A 19,633-nucleotide genomic window follows, 5' to 3' on the forward strand; every position below is an offset into this window, starting at 1 on the left:
ATTATCTACTTTGGCCAATTTGTTTTTGCTGCAAGTTTTTTCAGATGATAAGCTCAACCCAGATTGTCCTGCAGAACCCACAATGATTATTTGTTATCTGTAGAAGAAATCAGCAACAAGTGTTCAATTTCCCTGCAGTAAGGGGTATTCCCATCTCAGAAAATTCCCTATCCATAGGATAGGGAATAACCTGATGATCGGGGAGCGTCTGATATCTGGGACTGCCAGATTTCTCATGTGACGTGTCCCAAAGTTCTGGCAGTGGTTGCCATGCATGTGTGCATTCACTGCATTCACTTCAATAGGACCCCGGGAGATCACTGAGTTCAAGTGCTCAGCTATGTCTGGTGGACCCATTGAAGACAATGGAGGGGAGAAACACGTGTAGGGGCCACTGTCAGAACTCTTAGATGAGCTAGGTGAGAAATGTTGGGATCGGTGGTAGCCCCAGCAATGAGACCTCCACTGATTATGTAATGTATGAAAAAATAGAGAGAAATGGAAAAAAACGCAAGTGCACCATTTTTGATGGGTTTAGTTTTCACAGCAATCAGTGTAATAACAATTACATATGAACTTTGAACTTAGTACGAGTTTATGTTTTTTTTACTTTTAAAAAGTAAACAAAATTTTTCATAAACGCACATTGTTTTTTGTCACCATATTCTGAGAACTGTCATTTTTATATTTTTCACAGATTGGGCTGTGTGAGGGCTTGATTTTTGCGGGGTAAGCTGTAGTTTTTACTAGTACCATCTTGGGAAACATGTCTTTTGGTCACTTTTTATTCAAATTTTTGTGAGCCGAGATAACAAAATAAGCCCACACAAACCTGGCATTCCATACTACTGTGTGGAATAAATATTGGGATATTTTAATAGTTCGCACTTGTATGTACACGACAACATCAAATATGTGCTATTGAAGGAATAAAATAATGCAGGCTATTTATAAGCACAGAGATGATGGGGAAACACCTAGCTAACTTAAATGAATTCCATCATATGATACTGAAGAAAGCAGCGCAGATAATTGCTGAACCACTCACCATAATCTTTGAAAATTCCTGGAGAATAGGAGAAATACCAGAAGATTGGAGAAGGACAAACGTTGCCTATCTTCAAAAAAGGGTAAGAAGATGGACCCAGGAAACTACAGACCTGAGAGTCTGACTTCTATACCAAGATCTTTGAACAGATTATTAAAGAGCATGTATACAAGTACTTGGATGAGATTGGCCCTAATTTTATAAAGTTTATTTCAACCAGACAGCCCCTTTAATAATTGTATTGGCTAACAGGGGTTTATTACAGAATGGGGGCATTTTGTAGAGGTATAAACAGTAGAGATGAGCGAGCACCGAAATGCTCTGGTGCTCGTTACTCGGGACGAAATTATCGTGATGCTCGAGGGTTCGTTTCGAGTAACGAACCCCATTGAAGTCAATGGCGACTCGAGCATTTTTGTATATCGGCGATGCTCGCTAAGGTTTCCATTTGTGAAAATCTGGGCAATTCAAGAAAGCGATGGGAACGACACAGCAATGGATAGGGCAGGCGAGGGGCTACATGTTGGGCTGCATCTCAAGTTCCCAGGTCCCACTATTAAGCCACAACAGCGGCAAGAGTGGGCCCCCCCCTCCCAACAATTTTTACTTCTGAAAAGCCCTCATTAGCAATGCATACCTTAGCTAAGCACCACACTACCTCCAACAAAGCACAATCACTGCCTGCATGACACTCCGCTGCCACTTCTCCTGGGTTACATGCTGCCCAACCCCCCCTGCACGACCCAGTGTCCACAGCGCACACCAAACTGTCCCTGCCCAGCCTTCAGCTGCACTCATGCCACACCCCCCTCATGTCTATTTATAAGTGCGTCTGCCAGAGGAACCGCAGGCACACACTGCAGAGGGTTGGCACGGCTAGGCAGCGACCCTCTTTAAAAGGGGCGGGGCGATAGCCCACAATGCTGTACAGAAGCAATGAGAAATATAATCCTGTGCCACCGCCATCAGAAGCTGCACACGTGGGCATAGCAATGGGGAACCTATGTGCCACACACTATTCATTCTGTCAAGGTGTCTGCATGCCCCAGTCAGACCGCGGTTTTTTATAAATAGTCACAGGCAGGAACAACTCCGCAATGGGAATTCCGTGTGCACCCCCAGCATGGGTGGCTCCCTGGAACCCACCGGCTGTACATTAATGTATCCCATTGCAGTGCCCATCACAGCTGAGGTAACGTCCGATTAAATGCAGGTGGGCTTCAACCCACACTGCATGCCCCAGTCAGACTGGGGTTTTTTAGAAGTGGACACATGCAGTTAAAACTCCGTGTGGAACGACAGCATGGGTGGGTGCCAGGAAGCCACCGGCGGTACATAAATATATCCCATTGCATTGCCCATCACAGCTGAGGTAATGTCATGTTTACTGCAAGTGGGCTTCGGCCCACACTGCATGCCCCAGTCAGACTGGGGTTCTTTAGAAGTGGACACATGCAGTTACAACTCCGTGTGGACCCACAGCATGGGTGGGTGCCAGGAAGCCACCGGCGGTACATAAATATATCTCATTGCATTGCCCATCACAGCTGAGGTAATGTCATGTTTAATGCAAGTGGGCTTCGGCCCACACTGCATGCCCCAGTCAGACTGGGGCTCTTTAGAAGTGGACACATGTAGTTACAACTCTGTGTGGACCCACGGCATGGGTGGCTCCCTGGAACCCACTGGCGGTACATAAATATATCCCATTGCAGTGCCCAACACAGCTGATGTTACGTCAGCTGTAATGCAGGTGGGCAAAAAATTAATTGGATTACACTGTAGGCGAGGGCCCTCAAAAATTGGTGTACCAACAGTACTAATGTACCTCAGAAAAATTGCCCATGCCCAACCAAGAGGGCAGGTGAAACCCATTAATCGCTTTGGTTAATGTGGCTTAATTGGTAACTAGGCCTGGAGGCAGCTCAGTTAAAATAAAAATTGGTTCAGGTGCAAGTTTCAACGCTTTAATGAGCATTGAAACGTATAAAAATTGTTTACGAAAAATTATATGACTGAGCCTTGTGGGCCTAAGAAAAATTGCACGTTCGGCGTCATTATGTGAGGTTTCAGGAGGAGCAGGAGGAGGAATATTATACACAGATTGATGAAGCAAAAATGTCCCCATTTTTGATGGTGATAGAGAACGATGCTTCCATCCGCGGGTGCAGCCTACGTATTGCTTAGGTATCGCTGCTGTCCTTTGGTGAAGAAGAGAAGTCTGGGGAAATCCAGGCTTTCTTCATCTTGATGAGTGTAAGCCTGTCGGCACTGTCGGTTGACAGGCGGGTACGCTTATCCGTGATGATTCCCCCAGCCGCACTAAACACCCTCTCTGACAAGACGCTAGCCGCAGGACAAGCAAGCACCTCCAGGGCATACAGCGCGAGTTCAGGCCACGTGTCCAGCTTCGACAATGATTAGTTGTAGGGGGCAGAGGCGTCACCGAGGACGGTCGTGCGATCGGCTACGTACTCCCTCACCATCCTTTTACAGTGCTCCCGCCAACTCAGCCTTGACTGGGGAGCAGTGACACAGTCTTGCTGGGGAGCCATAAAGCTGGCAAAGGCCTTGGAGAATGTTCCCCTGCCTGCGCTGTACATGCTGCCTGATCTCTGCGCCTCCCCTGCTACCTGGCCCTCGGAACTGTGCCTTCTGCCACTAGCGCTGTCGGATGGGAAGTTTACCATCAGTTTGTCCACCAGCGCCCTGTGGTATAGCATCATTCTCGAACCCCTTTCCTCTTCGGGAATGAGAGTGGAAAGGTTCTCCTTATACCGTGGGTCGAGCAGTGTGTACACCCAGTAATCCGTAGTGGCCAGAATGCGTGTAATGCGAGGGTCACGAGAAAGGCATTCTAACATGAAGTCAGCCATGTGTGCCAGGGTACCTGTACGCAACACATGGCTGTCCTCACTAGGAAGATCACTTTCCGGATCCTCCTTCTCCTCCTCCTTCTCCTCCTCCGGCCATACACACTGAAAGGATGACAGGCAAGCAGCATGTGTACCCTCAGCAGTGGGCCAAGCTGTCTCTTTCCCCTCCTCCTCATGCTCCTCCCCCTCCTCCTCCTCAGCGCGCTGAGATATAGACATGAGGGTGCTCTGACTATCCAGCGACATACTGTCTTCCCACACCTCCGTTTCCGAGTGCAAAGCGTCTGCCTTTATGCTTTGCAGGGAACTTATCAAGAGGCATAGCGGAGGAATGGTGACGCTAATGATTGCAGCATCCCCGCTCACCATCTGGGTAGACTCCTCAAAGTTTCCAAGGACCTGGCAGATGTCTGCCAACCAGGCCCACTCTTCTGTAAAGAATTGAGGAGGCTGACTCCCACTACGCCGCCCATGTTGGAGTTGGTATTCCACTATAGCTCTACGCTGCTCATAGAGCCTGGCCAACATGTGGAGCGTAGAGTTCCACCGTGTGGGCACGTCGCACAGCAGTCGGTGCACTGGCAGATTAAACCGATGTGGCAGGGTCCGCAGGGTGGCAGCGTCCGTCTTGGAGTTGCGGAAATGTGCGCTGACCCGGCGCACCTTTCCGAGCAGGTATGACAAGTGTGGGTAGCTTTTCAGAAAGCGCTGAACCACCAAATTAAAGACGTGGGCCAGGCATGGCACGTGCGTGAGGCTGCCGAGCTGCAGAGCCGCCACCAGGTTACGGCCGTTGTCACACACGACCATGCCCGGTTGGAGGCTCAGCGGCGCAAGCCAGCGGTCGGTCTGCTCTGTCAGACCCTGCAGCAGTTCGTGGGCTGTGTGCCTCTTCTCTCCTAAGCTGAGTAGTTTCAGCACGGCCTGCTGACGCTTGCCCACCGCTGTGCTGCCACGCCGCGTGACACCGACTGCTGGCGACGTGCTGCTGCTGCTGACACATCTTGATTGCGAGACAGAGGTTGCGTTGGAGGAGGAGGAGGGTGGTTTAGTGGAGGAAGCATACACCGCCGCAGATACCAGCACCAAGCTGGGGCCTGCAATTCTGGGGATGGGTAGGACGTGAGCGGTCCCAGGCTCTGACTCGGTCCCAGCCTCCACTAAATTCACCCAATGTGCCGTCAGGGAGACATAGTGGCCCTGCCCACCTGTGCTTGTCCATGTGTCCGTTGTTAAGTGGACCTTGGCAGTAACCGCGTTGGTGAGGGCGCGTACAATGTTGCGGGAGACGTGGTCGTGCAGGGCTGGGACGGCACATCGGGAAAAGTAGTGGCAACTGGGAACCGAGTAGCGCGGGGCCGCCGCCGCCGCCATCATGCTTTTGAAAGCCTCCGTTTCCACAAGCCTATACGGCAGCATCTCCAGGCTAATCAATTTGGCAATGTGCACGTTTAACGCTTGAGCGTGCGGGCGCGTGGCGGCGTACTTGCGCTTGCGCTCAAACAGTGGCGCTAGCGATGTCTGGACGCTGCGCTGAGAGACATTGCTGGATGGGGCCGAGGACAGCGGAGGTGAGGGTGTGGGTGCAGGCCTGGAGACGGTAGTGCCTGTGTCCTGAGAGGGGGGTTAGATCTCAGTGGCAGGTTGGGGCACAGGGGGAGAGGCAGTGGTGCAAACCGGAGGCGGTGAACGGCCTTCGTCCCACCTTGTGGGGTGCTTGGCCATCATATGCCTGCGCATGCTGGTGGTGGTGGCTCCCCAGCTGATCTTGGCGCGACAAAGGTTGCACACCACTGTTCGTCGGTCGTCAGGCGTCTCTGTGAAAAACTGCCACACCGTAGAGCACCTTGACCTGTGCAGGGTGGCATGGCGCGAGGGGGCGCTTTGGGAAACAGTTGGTGGATTATTCGGTCTGGCCCTGCCTCTACCCCTGGCCACCGCACTGGCTCGGCCTGTGCCCACACCCTGACTTGGGCCTCCACGTCCCCTCGCCCGCGTCCACGTCCTCTAGGCCTACCCCTACCCCTCAGCATGCTGTATTACCAGTAGTGCAGAAACAGAACGCTGTAATTAAATGTGCCGCTTATTGGCCTGTGGTTGGAGGCTGACTTCGCTTACGGAACGCACAGCAGAGCCAGGAAATAATTTTGCACAAGCCTGCTGTAACACTTAGCTGGCTGCGTATGAATTAGGACAACTACCCCCAGCACAGACCCAGTACACTGAGGATGGTCCCAGGCAGCCCAAATAGATTTTTTTCCCCAAATGTTTTTGGAAAGGCCCACTGTCTATATACACTAAATATGTCTTCTGTCCCTGCCTCACCACTACTGGCCCTGGACAATGTAAAATTACAGCAGGGCGCAATGCTCTGCACGGCCGATATACAAAAAAAAAGTGCAACACTGCAAAAAGCAGCCTCCACACTACTGCACACGGTTAGATGTGGCCCTAAGAAGGACCGTTGGGGCTCTTGAAGCCTAAAATAACTCCTAACACTCTCCCTATAGCAACTCCAGCAAGACAGCACTTTCCCTGAACTATGTCAGAATGCATCTGTGGCGAGCCGCGGGAGGGGCCGATTTATATACTCGGGTGACACCTGATCTCGCCAGCCACTCACTGCAGGGGGGTGGTATAGGGCTTGAACGTCGCAGGGGGAAGTTGTAATGCCTTCCCTGTCGTTCTATTGGCCAGAAAAGCGCGCTAACGTCTCAGAGATGAAAGTGAAAGTAACTCGAACATCACGTGGTGCTCGTTTCGAATAACGAGCATCTCGGACACGCTAATACTCGAACGAGTATCAAGCTCGGACGAGTACGTTCGCTCATTTCTAATATTTACCAAACTTGCTAAACTAATCGTTTCAGGTTTCAACAAACAAGTACACTGCCACGCACCCGCACGCTCAAGCGTTAAACGTGCACATTGCCAAATTGATCAGCCTGGAGATGCTGCCGTATAGGCTTGTGGAAACGGAGGCTTTCAAAAGCATGGCGGCGGCGGCCCCGCGCTACTCGGTTCCCAGTTGTCACTACTTTTCCCGATGTGCCGTCCCAGCCCTGCACGACCACGTCTCCCGCAACATTGTACGCGCCCTCGCCAACGCGGTTACTGCCAAGGTCCACTTAACAACGGACACATGGACAAGCACAGGCGGGCAGGGCCACTATATCTCCCTGACGGCATATTGGGTGAATTTAGTGGAGGCTGGGAGCGAGTCAGAGCCTGGGACCGCTCACGTCCTACCCACCCCCAGAATTGCGAGCCCCAGCTCGGTGCTGGTATCTGCGGTGGTGTATGCTTCCTCCACTAAACCACCCTCCTCCTCCTCCTCCTCCAACGCAACCTCTGTCTCGCAATCAAGATGTGTCAGCAGCAGCAGCACATCGCCAGCAGCGGTGGGCAAGTGTCAGCAGGCCGTGCTGAAACTACTCAGCTTAGGAGATAAGAGGCACACGGCCCACGAAATGCTGAAGGGTCTGACAGAGCAGACCGACCGCTGGCTTTCGCCGCTGAGCCTCTAACCGGGCATGGTCGTGTGTGACAACACCCGTAACCTGGTGGCGGCTCTGCAGCCTCACGCACGTGCCATGCCTGGCCCATGTCTTTAATTTGGTGGTTCAGCGCTTTCTGAAAAGCTACCCACACTTGTCATACCTGCTCGGAAAGGTGCGCCGGGTCAGCGCACATTTTCGCAACTCCAAGACGGACGCTGCCACCCTGCGGACCCTGCAACATCGGTTTAATCTGCCAGTGCACCGACTGCTGTGCGACGTGCCCACACGGTGGAACCCTATGCTCCACATGTTGGCCAGACTCTATGAGCAGCGTAGAGCTATAGTGGAATACCAACTCCAACATGGGCGGCGTAGTGGGAGTCAGCCTCCTCAATTCTTTACAGAAGAGTGGGCCTGGTTGGCAGCCATCTGCCAGGTCCTTGGAAACTTTGAGGAGTCTACCCAGATGGTGAGCGGTGATGCTGCAATCATTAGCGTCACCATTCCTCCGCTATGCCTCTTGAGAAGTTCCCTGCAAAGCATAAAGGCAGACGCTTTGCACTCGGAAACGGAGGCGGGGGAAGACAGTATGTCACTGGATAGTCAGAGCACCCTCATGTCTATATCTCAGCGCGTTGAGGAGGAGGAGGGGGAGGAGCATGAGGAGGAGGGGGAAGAGACAGCTTGGCCCACTGCTGAGTGTACACATGCTGCTTGCCTGTCATCCTTTCAGCGTGTATGGCCGGAGGAGGAGGATCCTGAAAGTGATCTTCCTAGTGAGGACAGCCATGTGTTGCGTACAGGTACCCTGGCACACATGGCTGACTTCATGTTAGGATGCCTTTCTCGTGACCCTCGCGTTACACGCATTCTGGCCACTACGGATTACTGGGTGTACACACTGCTCGACCCACGGTATAAGGAGAACCTTTCCACTCTCATACCCGAAGAGGAAAGGGGTTCGAGAGTGATGCTATACCACAGGACCCTGGCGGACAAACTGATGGTAACATTCCCATCCGACAGCGCTAGTGGCAGAAGGCGCAGTTCCGAGGGCCAGGTAGCAGGGGAGGCGCAGAGAGCAGGCAGCATGTACAGCGCAGGCAGGGGAACATTCTCCAAGGCCTTTGCCAGCTTTATGGCTCCCCAGCAAGACTGTGTCACCGCTCCCCCGTCAAGGCTGAGTTGGCGGGAGCACTGTAAAAGGATGGTGAGGGAGTACGTAGCCGATCGCACGACCGTCCTCGGTGATGCCTCTGCCCCCTACAACTACTGGGTGTCGAAGCTGGACACGTGGCCTGAACTCGCGCTGTATGCCCTGGAGGTGCTTGCTTGTCCTGCGGCTAGCGTCTTGTCAGAGAGGGTGTTTAGTGCGGCTGGGGGAATCATCACGAATAAGCGTACCCGCCTGTCAACCGACAGTGCCGACAGGCTTACACTCATCAAGATGAACAAAGCCTGGATTTCCCCAGACTTCTCTTCTCCACCAGCGGACAGCAGCGATACCTAAGCAATACGTAGGCTGCACCCACGGATGGAAGCATCGTTCTCTATCACCATCAAAAACGGGGACATTTTTGCTTCATCAATCTGTGTATAATATTCCTCCTCCTCCTCCTGCTCCTCCTCCTGAAACCTCACGTAATCACGCCGAACGGGCAATTTTTCTTAGGCCCACACGGAGTTGTAACTACATGTGTCCACTTCTAAAGAACCCCAGTCTGACTGGGGCATGCAGTGTGGGCCGGAGCCCACCTGCATTAAACATGACATTACCTCAGCTGTGATGGGCAATGCAATGGGATATATTTATGTACCGCTGGTGGGTTCCAGGGAGCCACCCATGCTGTCGGTCCACACGGAGTTGTAACTGCATGTGTCCACTTCTAAAGAACCCCAGTCTGACTGGGGCATGCAGTGTGGGCCGAAGCCCACCTGCATTAAACATGACATTACCTCAGCTGTGATGGGCAATGCTATGGGATATATTTATGTGCCGCCGGTGGCTTCCTGGCACCCACCCATGCTGTCGGTCCACAGGGACTTCACAATAGGGAGTTGTACCTGCCTGTGTCTATGAATTAAAAACCCCGGTCAGGTTGGGGCATGCAGGTTGGGCCGAAGCCCACCTGCATTTAATCTGACGTTAGCTCTGCTGTCCAGGGCACTGCAATGGGATACATTTATGTACAGCCGGTGGGTTCCAGGGAGCCACCCATGCTGTGGGTGCACACGGAATTCCCATTGCGGAGTTGGGGATTCCCAGTTGTACCTGCCTGTGACTATTTATAAAAAACCGCGGTCTGACTGGGGCATGTAGACACCTTGACAGAATGAATAGTGTGTGGCACATGAGTTCCCCATTGCTATGCCCACGTGTGCAGCTCCTGATGGCAGTGGCACAGGATTATATTTCTCATTGCTTCTGTACAGCATTGTGGGCTATCGCCCCGCCCCTTTTAAAGAGGGTCGCTGCCTAGCCGTGCCAACCCTCTGCAGTGTGTGCCTGCGATTCCTCCTCATGGCAGATGCACTTATAAATAGACATGAGTGTGGCGTGGCATGAGGGCAGCTGAAGGCTGCGCAGGGACAATTTGGTGTGCGCTGTGGACACTGGGTCGTGCAGGGGGGGTTGAGCAGCATGTAACCCAGGAGAAGTGGCAGCGGAGTGTCATGCAGGCAGTGATTGTGCTTTGTTGGAGGTAGTGTGGTGCTTAGCTAAGGTATGCATTGCTAATGAGGGCTTTTCAGAAGTAAAAATTGTTGGGAGGGGGGGCCCACTCTTGCCGATATTGTGGCTTAATAGTGGGACCTGGGAACTTGAGATGCAGCCCAACATGTAGCCCCTCGCCTGCCCTATCCGTTGCTGTGTCGTTCCCATCACTTTCTTGAATTGCCCAGATTTTCACAAATGGAAACCTTAGCGAGCATCGCCGATATACAAAAATGCTCGGGTCGCCCATTGACTTCAATGGGGTTTGTTATTCGAAACGAACCCTCGAGCATCGCGAAATTTTCGTCCCGAGTAACGAGCACCCGAGCATTTTGGTGCTCGCTCATCTCTAGTAAATTATATATATATATATATATATATATATATATATATATATCAAGTCTCTATTCAGACCTTGTTATTGACACCATGTGGACAGGACCTGTATGGAGCCAATCTTTGCCATTAAAGGGGTTGTCTGACTTAAAAAAAAAAAGAAAAAAATCAAATATACGAATATAAAATAAACAATATTCACCTCTATCCTTCCCCGAAAAACAGCACAGTGGCTCCAGCGACGATCCTGGTCTGTGCTGACAGAAGAAGTCAGGTGATCGCTTCAGCCAATCACAGACCACAGCGTCACCATTCTGAACTCCTGCCATCATGGCACCCAGGATGTGAGCGCTGATGCCAGGAGACCTGACGGTGACAAGGCAGCCTCCTCCGGGGGTCACCTGACTTTTACTGTCAATACAGACTGGGATTGTCGCCGGAGCCACAATACAGTTTCCCTGGAGAAAAAGAGCTAAATATTGTTTCTTTTGTTCTTTTATAGCATGGCCAGATGTTTTTTTTATAAGTGAAACAACCCCATTAATGAAAACTGCTAAAATTGAGACTAATAGGTCTCCATTGTGGCAGGTTTCTATACATTTCTGTAATTTTGTGTCAGAAGGAATAGCACAGTCAACCATGTTATTGTTTTCAGCATAAAATGTCGAAAATAAATGAAAACACCCTGAAACAGAAAATTATTGGTCTCAGTTACAGCAGTTTTCATTAATGGCCAAGGTAGGTTCCACCCATTTTCCTCCAGCGGTTTTGGCATTTTAAGGGGGTATTTCGGGATTTTTACTATTGATAACCTAGCTTAAGGATAGGTCATTAATAATTGATCAGTGGGGAATCACTGCTCGAGATCTCTACCAATCAGCTGATCCTGTGGCCCACTGTCAATGCAGAAGTGTTGGATGTCTACATTTGTGGTAAGAACTGGAAGTATAACAGGCAGGCTTCACTTCCAATTAAATCAATGGGAATGATGGCTTGTATTACACTTCTAGCTCTGACCACCGATGCAGACGTCCAGTCCTGCTGCTCTAACAGTGGGCTGGAGGATCAGCTGATCAATAAGAATCCAAAACAGCGGAGCCCCACAATCAAACATTGATCATCTATTCTGAAAATAGGTCACCAATAGTAAAAGTCCTGGAATACCCCTTAAAATGGAAACCCTGATGGGACTCCAGGATGTAGCCAATAGTGAGGTTTGAACAGTACTAGAGATGAGCGAGCATGCTAGGATAAGTCAGTCACTCGAGCGAGCCTTGCTGTTCTCAAGTAACTGCATTTTTGTCAGAGCGTGCTCGGGGGGCGGGGGATAGTGGGGGGGGGGGGGGTAGCGGGGGAGAGAGTGAGAGAGATACCCCTGCCGCCCCCCCCCCCCCCCCCCGAGCACGCTCAGACAAGAATGTAGTTACTCGAGAAGAGCGAGGCTCGCTCGAGTAACTGACTTATCCGAGCGTGCTCGCTCATCTCTAAACAGTACCTAATCTGTATATCCATTTTTAGTCACATATCCAATGATAAATTCTACTAAGAACTAGAAGACTGACAATACGGAGATAAAGAGTCACTTACCTCCTCAGAGCCGCAGTCACATTCTTCACCTCTTTCTCTGAATTTATTGCCGCACACAGGATCAGACAAGATTTCCTCCATCTTCGGTTTGTCCTTCATACATAGAGGCATACGTTCCAGAATAAAGTTCTGATACTCTTGGTGACTACAGGAACTAAAGGTTCTTGGGGGTGTATGACTGTATGGAGAGAGAGGGTTACAGAAGTAAGATATTTACAGTCTACGAGAAAGCATATACTATGTGGAGATCTGGACCCTTCCTGCAGTACATGTACGAGGTATTAGGTTGGAGGTTAGTCAATAAGGTATGTGGATCTCTATTTTAATTCCATTAATAAGGTCTAACATGCTTTTGCGAAGAAACAAGAAATAAATGTCTGTTTTCGAAATTCGCTTCAAATGAGGATTTCCTCTGCTGGGCTGTTAGAGTTTTATTACATTCAGAGCCTGGGCTCATGGGACGATCCTCTGGTACTCTGGTGGACTAGTCTTAGGCCGCCTGCACACGGGCGGAAATCCCGCCGCGGGATTTCCCGCGGGATTTCCGCCACTGAAAGTTTGCATAGGAGTGCATTACAATACGCACTCCTATGCAGACGGCCGCGGTTTGGCCGCGCGAAATCTCGCGCGGCAAACAAACCGCGGCATGTCCTATTTTTGTGCGGGGCACGCACTCACCCGGCCGCCGGCTCCGGTCTGCGCATGCGCCGGCTGCGCGGCAGCCGGCACATGAAAGAGCCGGGGCCGCCAGGCGCGGGTGAGTACACGCTCCTCCCTGCAGGCTCTCGGGTCGGGTCCCGTGGCGAGAATTCTCGCTGCCGGATCCGACCCGCTCGTCTGCAGGCGGCCTTACACAAGCATATGTTGCCTGCATATTATGTGTGTATTTTTCACGCGCTTTATACAATGCTAAAACCCCATTGAATTGTAATCAGCCACTCACACGTGCATTATTTTTCATGCGCATGAAAAATAACGCATCATGTCATATTTTGTTGCATATTACATGCGTAATACGCCCCAATATAGGCCGCCTGCAGACGAGCGGGTCGGATCCGGCGGCGAGAATTCTCGCCGCGGGACCCGAACCGAGTGCCTGCAGAGACGAGCGCGTACTCACCTGCGCCCGGCGGCCCCTGCTCTTTCATGTGCCGGCTGCCGGCGCATGCGCAGACCGGAGCCGGCGGCCGGGTGAGTGACGTTTCTGTGCGAGGCTCTGCGAGCCCCGCACAAAAATAGGACATGCCGCGGTTTGTTTGTCGCGCGAGATTTCGCGTGGCCAAACCGCAACCATCTGCATAGGAGTGCGTATTGTAATGCACTCCTATGCAGGCTTTCAGTGGCGGAAATCTCGCAGGTTTTCTGCCCGTGTGCAGGCGGCCATAGGCTATGGGAATTAAACATACATAGCAAATATGCATGTACATGTAAAATATGTGTGTAATATACACATACGCCCGTGTGAGTGAGCCCTAACTCTACATGTGGATTTACTGGTACTCATATGGGCTAGTCCAACCCTGGCTCTACCAATATTACAGCACATACAATTACAGCTCTGGCCATTTCTATCTCTTCTCTGTCAGTCTAATGACCTTCTTACACTCTTGCATCTAGGACTTCTCTCTTCTGTGGTGTTCTCAACCTAATTGCATGCACCAACCCCTCAACCCTTCAAAATCCCCAAATCAACCTGAAAACCAATAATGTCTTCAGACAAACTTATCTATCCCAATGTGTTTTCCTAATTCTTCCTATTTGATCTCTCACAAAGAGACATAATTAAACACAAGACGTATGATAAGTTATTAAGAGTCTAAAGGAAGTCCTCAGTCCTCCATCATAGCAAGTTTATACTGGATTTGTTTTTGGCCTAAGCCACCAGTAATTGTATGCTGCGTTATATTTACATTTATAATGCAAAAGTTATAAAAAGTTATGATATCTATGAAATGAGTCGTAGTGTGCGTTTCTGCATAGTAGCATGCACTTCCGAACAGCAGATATTGACACTATAGAATCAACAGGAAACAACAAGGGAGTGAATATATAATATAGATATCTGTTTTTCTCACTTGTTTATATTCCCCCACCTTATAGAAGCCATAATACAAGATTTGCAGCAGTCATCATCATGTTTCATTCCCAAGTTGTGTCCCAGTTCATGAGCGAGAGTTGCGGCAACAGGAATATATTCAGTACTGTGATCCTGGGGACAAAATATTAACACATTATTACAGTGGAGAGAGGGCAAGCACAAGCCGGACCTAGGGGCAGAACACATCAGAAGAAGCCGCGGAAAACATGGCAGCGGCCATTTAGTGAGATGACAACTTGCTGTGCCCATGCTGGGGGAGCAGAACAGCAAGAAGTACAAAGACGGACCAACATTCTAGAGGTCACAGATGTGGGAGATATCCTATATGTATTTTCTGTATTTTTGTCAACTGTGAATATACTGTATTTTGTCTATAATGGTTTAAACCTCTGGGGGAAGAAACATCGCCCCCCCCCCCCACCTCCACAAGAATTTAAGGAGCAGTGCCTATTGTCCCAAATACTGGTTAAACCAGTTCTAACTGGCAGAAACCTATCTAGAAATATCTTTGTCTTCATCTTGGTCAAGCAGAGAGGAGAAACAGGATGTTCTTCTCATGAGACCAAATTCAAGAATGAACTGAGCGTGCTCACTGAAGTTCCTCCCAGATGGATGACATCACAAGCTACCTCACAAATACCTCCCTCTGAGAAATAGCCTATCAGCTCACTGTAACTGCTAAATTGCCTGACTTCCTGTGTTGAAACTTATTTAAGTTTTACCCGTGCTTAATAAAGCTAGAGACTCTTTTGGGAACACATGATGTAATCTTGTGGTCTTTGAAGGCTCTCCAGGCCTGTACACATATTATTTAATTTGGAACACACGGTATATCTATAATAGCGAATTTTGCGCTAACACAGACATGGTCCCCACAAGGGGGTCTAAGGGTTGCCAGAGCAAGGGGGCCTGGGTCTTGGGGAAAGAGAGAGGGGGGCGAGCAAGGAAACATTAAATAATTTAAAAATCTGTAAGTATTACAACATTTTTAAATGCTTTCTTTTGTAGAGTCGCATTATTATGAAATAGGTTGTTCATAGACAACTAATTTCTAAGCTTAGTAAGTTAGTTGTCTATAAAACCTTACAATGAGTGGAGATTTGGGGGGGATTTTTTAACCTGGGGTAGGGATAAATGGTGTTGGGAATCTGGCAACACTATCTGCAGCATCTAGAGTTACTCTAATATCTCGAGACAGTCACGTGATCATCTCTTCTTTTCTCATTCATCACACTATTAGTTTTTGAATTTCCATTAAACAGTGCAATTTTATTAAGTTTGTAAGAAATGCTATCTTTTCTCATTAGGGAGAGCACCTAGACGGTGGGTGAGGAGACTCAAAAGTTCATTCATGCTCCTCTGGGTAATACGCAAATAAGGGAGATGGAATAATACCTCCACAGCGCCACCTATTGGAAGGCAGCATTCCTTCAAGCCAAAGTTAGACTCTTTATACAAGCCTTGTAACAATGACTGGGAATTAAAAGCAAAGCCAGACTCCTTGTCATTGTTACAAGGCTTGTATAAAGAGTCTAACTTTGGCTTGAAGGCATGCTGCCTTCCAGTAGGTGGCACTGTGGAGGTATTATTCCATCTCCTCTATTTGCATTAAGTTTTTAAGTGATGTGGTTGTTTTAGATAGTTAAAAATTCTTATTTCTGTTGAAGTAAGTAGAACAGTAGTTTAAGATTGTTCACTTGTTGGTTAGTCTGACTATAACTGTATAACAGTAATGTGAATTTTATTACCATTAATACATGTAGAGAATCATTTTTATCGATAGTGAATAATAATGTTAGTTTTAGATTTGGTGAAGCCGAAATGTTGAGTTCAAACTACAAGCATAAATCAGGCTCCTTAAAGGGGTTGTCTCGCGCCGAAACGTTTTTTTTTTTTTTCCATAGGCCCCCCGTTCGGCGCAGGACAACCCCAAGGGATGTGTTAAAAAATATATATATATATTACTTACCCGAATCCCCGCTCTGCGACGTCTTCCTTCTTCCTACTTCTTCCTTCACCAAGATGGCCGCCGGGATCTTCACCCACGATGCACCGCGGGTCTTCTCCCATGGTGCACTGTGGGCTCTGTGCAGTCCATTGCCGATTCCAGCCTCCTGATTGGCTGGAATCGGCACACGTGACGGGGCAGAGCTACGAGGACCAGCTCTCCGGCACGAGCGGCCCCATTCACCAGGCAGAAGACCGCACAGTGCAAGCGCGTCTAAAAACGCCAGAAGAAAGTGAAATTAGACGGATCCATGGCGACGGGGACGCTAGCAACAGAGCAGGTAAGTGAATAACTTCTGTATGGCTCATATTTAATGCACAATGTACATTACAAAGTGCATTAATATGGCCATACAGAAGTGTATACCCCCACTTGCTGCCACGAGACAACCCCTTTAAGCCCTTACCTTCATATGACGTAAGGGTACGTCCTGGAGGTGGGGTACTTCCCACAACTGGACATACCCTTATGTCATAGGGATAGCACGGGATCATTAGAGATCTCACGCTATCCGGCAGCAGGAGCCGGCTGTCACTGACAGCCGGCCTCCCGCTATTAACCCCTTCCCTGCCACGATCTACATAGCTCTTTTTGGGGGCTTTTACTCATATAAGCATTAAAAAATAAATTAAAAAAAAATCCCACATATTTGGTATTGTCGTGTCTGTAACAACACGTACAATTAGTTGAATATGCTTTTTATCCTGCACGGCAAAAAGCGTTAAAAAATGCTAAAAAAAAAACACAATAAAATGATCAAAAAAGCCGTATGTACCCCAAAATGGTACCAATAAAAACTACAGCTTATCTGGCAAAAAATAAGCCCTGACAGAGCTCTGTCCATGGAAAAATAAAAAAGTTGTAGGAATGTGAATGCAGCGATTTAGAAAAAATAGATTAAAAAAGGGTTTTTTATTGCAGAAAAGTGGAAAAACCTAAAAGAAGAATTTTGGTATAGTTGTAAATGTTCCGACCCGCAGAAAAAATGTATTGTCATGTACAGTGATTACAGTGAGGACGCGGCACCCACTACCTTGTTGCAAACCTGAGATGGACCATGGAAAAAGCTTGAGTATACCAAAAGAACATGTGCTTCATTGACTACATCAAGGCCTTTGACTGTGACCATGAAAAGCTATGGCAGGCCCTACAAGAGCTGGGTGTATCACCACATCTAGTCAAGCTAATAAAATCCCTTTATACCAATCAGGAAGCCACTGTGAGAACACAGTATGGGGGCACAGATTGGTTTGGAATCGGCAAAGGTATCCGACAGGGCTGCATGCTCTCACCCTTCTTGTTTAACCTATATGCGGAAGTGATCATGTGGAAAATGGACCTAGACAAATTGGAAATCGGGGTGAAAATAGGTGGAAAAAACATCAACAATCTCCATTATGTGGATGACACAACTCTGCTTGTTCCAAATAAATCCTGTTAGACAGGAATTGGTATTTAAGCAATTGTCATTATTATTTTGAAATCCCACTAATCAATAGAAGTTGGTTGTGGACAGAAAGTTCTGCTATTTAATCACTATACTAACAGTCCTTACAATCACTTCCAACAGGGAAAACATGTGCTTGACGTGTGTCTAGAAGATATCAAATATAGATTTTATACTATAATTGATTTGTGATAGTTGGGTGCAGCAAATAAAGAAAGCAAGCTTTTTAGGTAATGTATCTTACTACATGGTGGTTGTGTGATGTGTTTTATAATATATGTCTTACCTGTATAACACCCGCAGAATGGTTACTACTACACATTCCACCAGTCCATGCATTTCCCACAGTACTGCCATCAAAATCAATGTTCCTGGGAAACATAAGGGGGGCAGCTGTAACAAACTATTCATGTGCAGGTGGCATAAATTACTAAAAAAGGAAACAGTTTTTGAACAAGTTATAACACACCCAAAACCTACATAAGACATTGAGACGCTTTGCAAATTGTATTTTCTTTTACTTACTTATTTTCCTCATTTATATCTACAGTTATATTTGTAATTTTTGATTTTAGAAGGCAGCTCTATGGATATGAATGGAAATACAACACCAAATAGCTCAAAATCAGTACAAAAACAGTAAACAAAAGGATTTCAAAAGGTAATAAATTGTACTTCACCAAATTTAACCCAATTAATAAACACAACTGGCTAATTGCCACAAACATTCTTGCACATAATAGATGATTGTAGAAGAGACTTACGTTAGGAACTGCGCATTGTCGTGAGGTTTCCGACTCAGCAACTGTTTCTTCCTCCACTCAGTGAAGCGATCTAGATTGGTCTTAGCAGAGGAGACCACTTCAAATGGGTTTCTATTGTTCCAAATTTCCAATCCAGTTAGAGCCACAAAAATGTTTAAGGGCTTATACACCTAAGGATGATGTTAGGTATACCGATAGTTTACATGGAGTGACCTTTTCACTAGTTATTGTTATATACTGCACCAATCATAAAGCTGTTCTCAGCCCACCATTCTAGCACCGTCCTCCTGCGCTACGTGTATACCGCTAGGATCTCATCTGGGACACTACCGTATGTGATCTTACAAACGTGTTTTGATAGGGTGATCTGGTCTACTGTGGCAATGTAATAGTTAATTCTGTTTAATATTTGGTCTCTGTTGCCACAATGATTCCTAATAAACTCATTACTTTTTTTATACTTACCACACCCTTGTCAAGCCTTATCTACTCATATGTGGTGACAAGCCACCCCAGGACCATCAGTTAGAACATAGTTTAAGGATTCACGAAACAGCACTTAAGCTAGCTGTTTCACCTGTGCAATAAATTACCGCTGCCACAGGGGAAACTCAGTATTGCATAGTGTCCATTTAAATAAATGGCTGACCATTTAATTGGTGGCTCTCAATTCTTCCTCATAGATTGAGTTGTCAAAAGTTGGGTAAACGCTGTGATGTTCAAATGCCTTCTGAGGGACAACATAGCTAACTTTTTCTTTAATCAGCTGTAATGTACCTACTACTTCAAGCTGACACGGCCATCCTTGGTGGCAAGCATTGCCACTTTGACTCTGGAGGTGGCACTGGGAAATCATGTTAGCGGAGCACAGTCATCTGTACTATTCAGTAAATGTATTGTTTCAGTGAGTGTATCTCTTTAATTCTGAGCTGTAGTCTATGTTTTACGGTTCTTCTCACCTATCAATTAGTCTCTGTGAGCTCCGAACAAGGTAACTCTTAAGCAACCAATGATTGTGCTTTCAATTTAAAGGGTTTGACCAAAAATACCACAAAATCATTGCCATCTGTGCAGCTTATGGAAACCCGTCCCAGGACAGGAGAATGCATCTATAGGCCAAAGGGGAAGGGAACTGGTTGCAGACAAGGGTGGAGCCTAATCCTAACAGTGCAGTGTTAGACTTCGCCCCTTCCTTTAGTCTGTAGATGAATTCTTCCATGCTTGGATGGGTTTCCACAGGCTATACAGATCACCCG

The 19,633-nt window shown here is 48.0% G+C and overlaps 1 protein-coding gene across 3 annotated transcripts in view; it reads right to left on the reverse strand.

Annotated features, from left to right (window-relative positions):
• LOC136612679 (zinc metalloproteinase-disintegrin-like halysase) overlaps positions 1-19,633 on the reverse strand; it is an 84,454-nt gene that overhangs the window by 38,744 nt on the left and 26,077 nt on the right. For all 3 annotated transcript variants that reach the window (XM_066593189.1, XM_066593188.1, XM_066593187.1), the window contains exons 9-12: positions 18,378-18,547; positions 17,900-17,984; positions 14,154-14,269; positions 12,061-12,238 (exon numbers count right to left, since the gene is read on the reverse strand). In XM_066593189.1, coding sequence (XP_066449286.1) covers positions 12,061-12,238; positions 14,154-14,269; positions 17,900-17,984; positions 18,378-18,547 — 549 coding nt within the window. The remainder of the gene's footprint in view (positions 1-12,060; positions 12,239-14,153; positions 14,270-17,899; positions 17,985-18,377; positions 18,548-19,633) is intronic.

Source organism: Eleutherodactylus coqui, chromosome 2 (genome assembly GCF_035609145.1).
Source record: "Eleutherodactylus coqui strain aEleCoq1 chromosome 2, aEleCoq1.hap1, whole genome shotgun sequence".
Taxonomy (NCBI): Eukaryota; Metazoa; Chordata; class Amphibia; order Anura; family Eleutherodactylidae; genus Eleutherodactylus; species Eleutherodactylus coqui.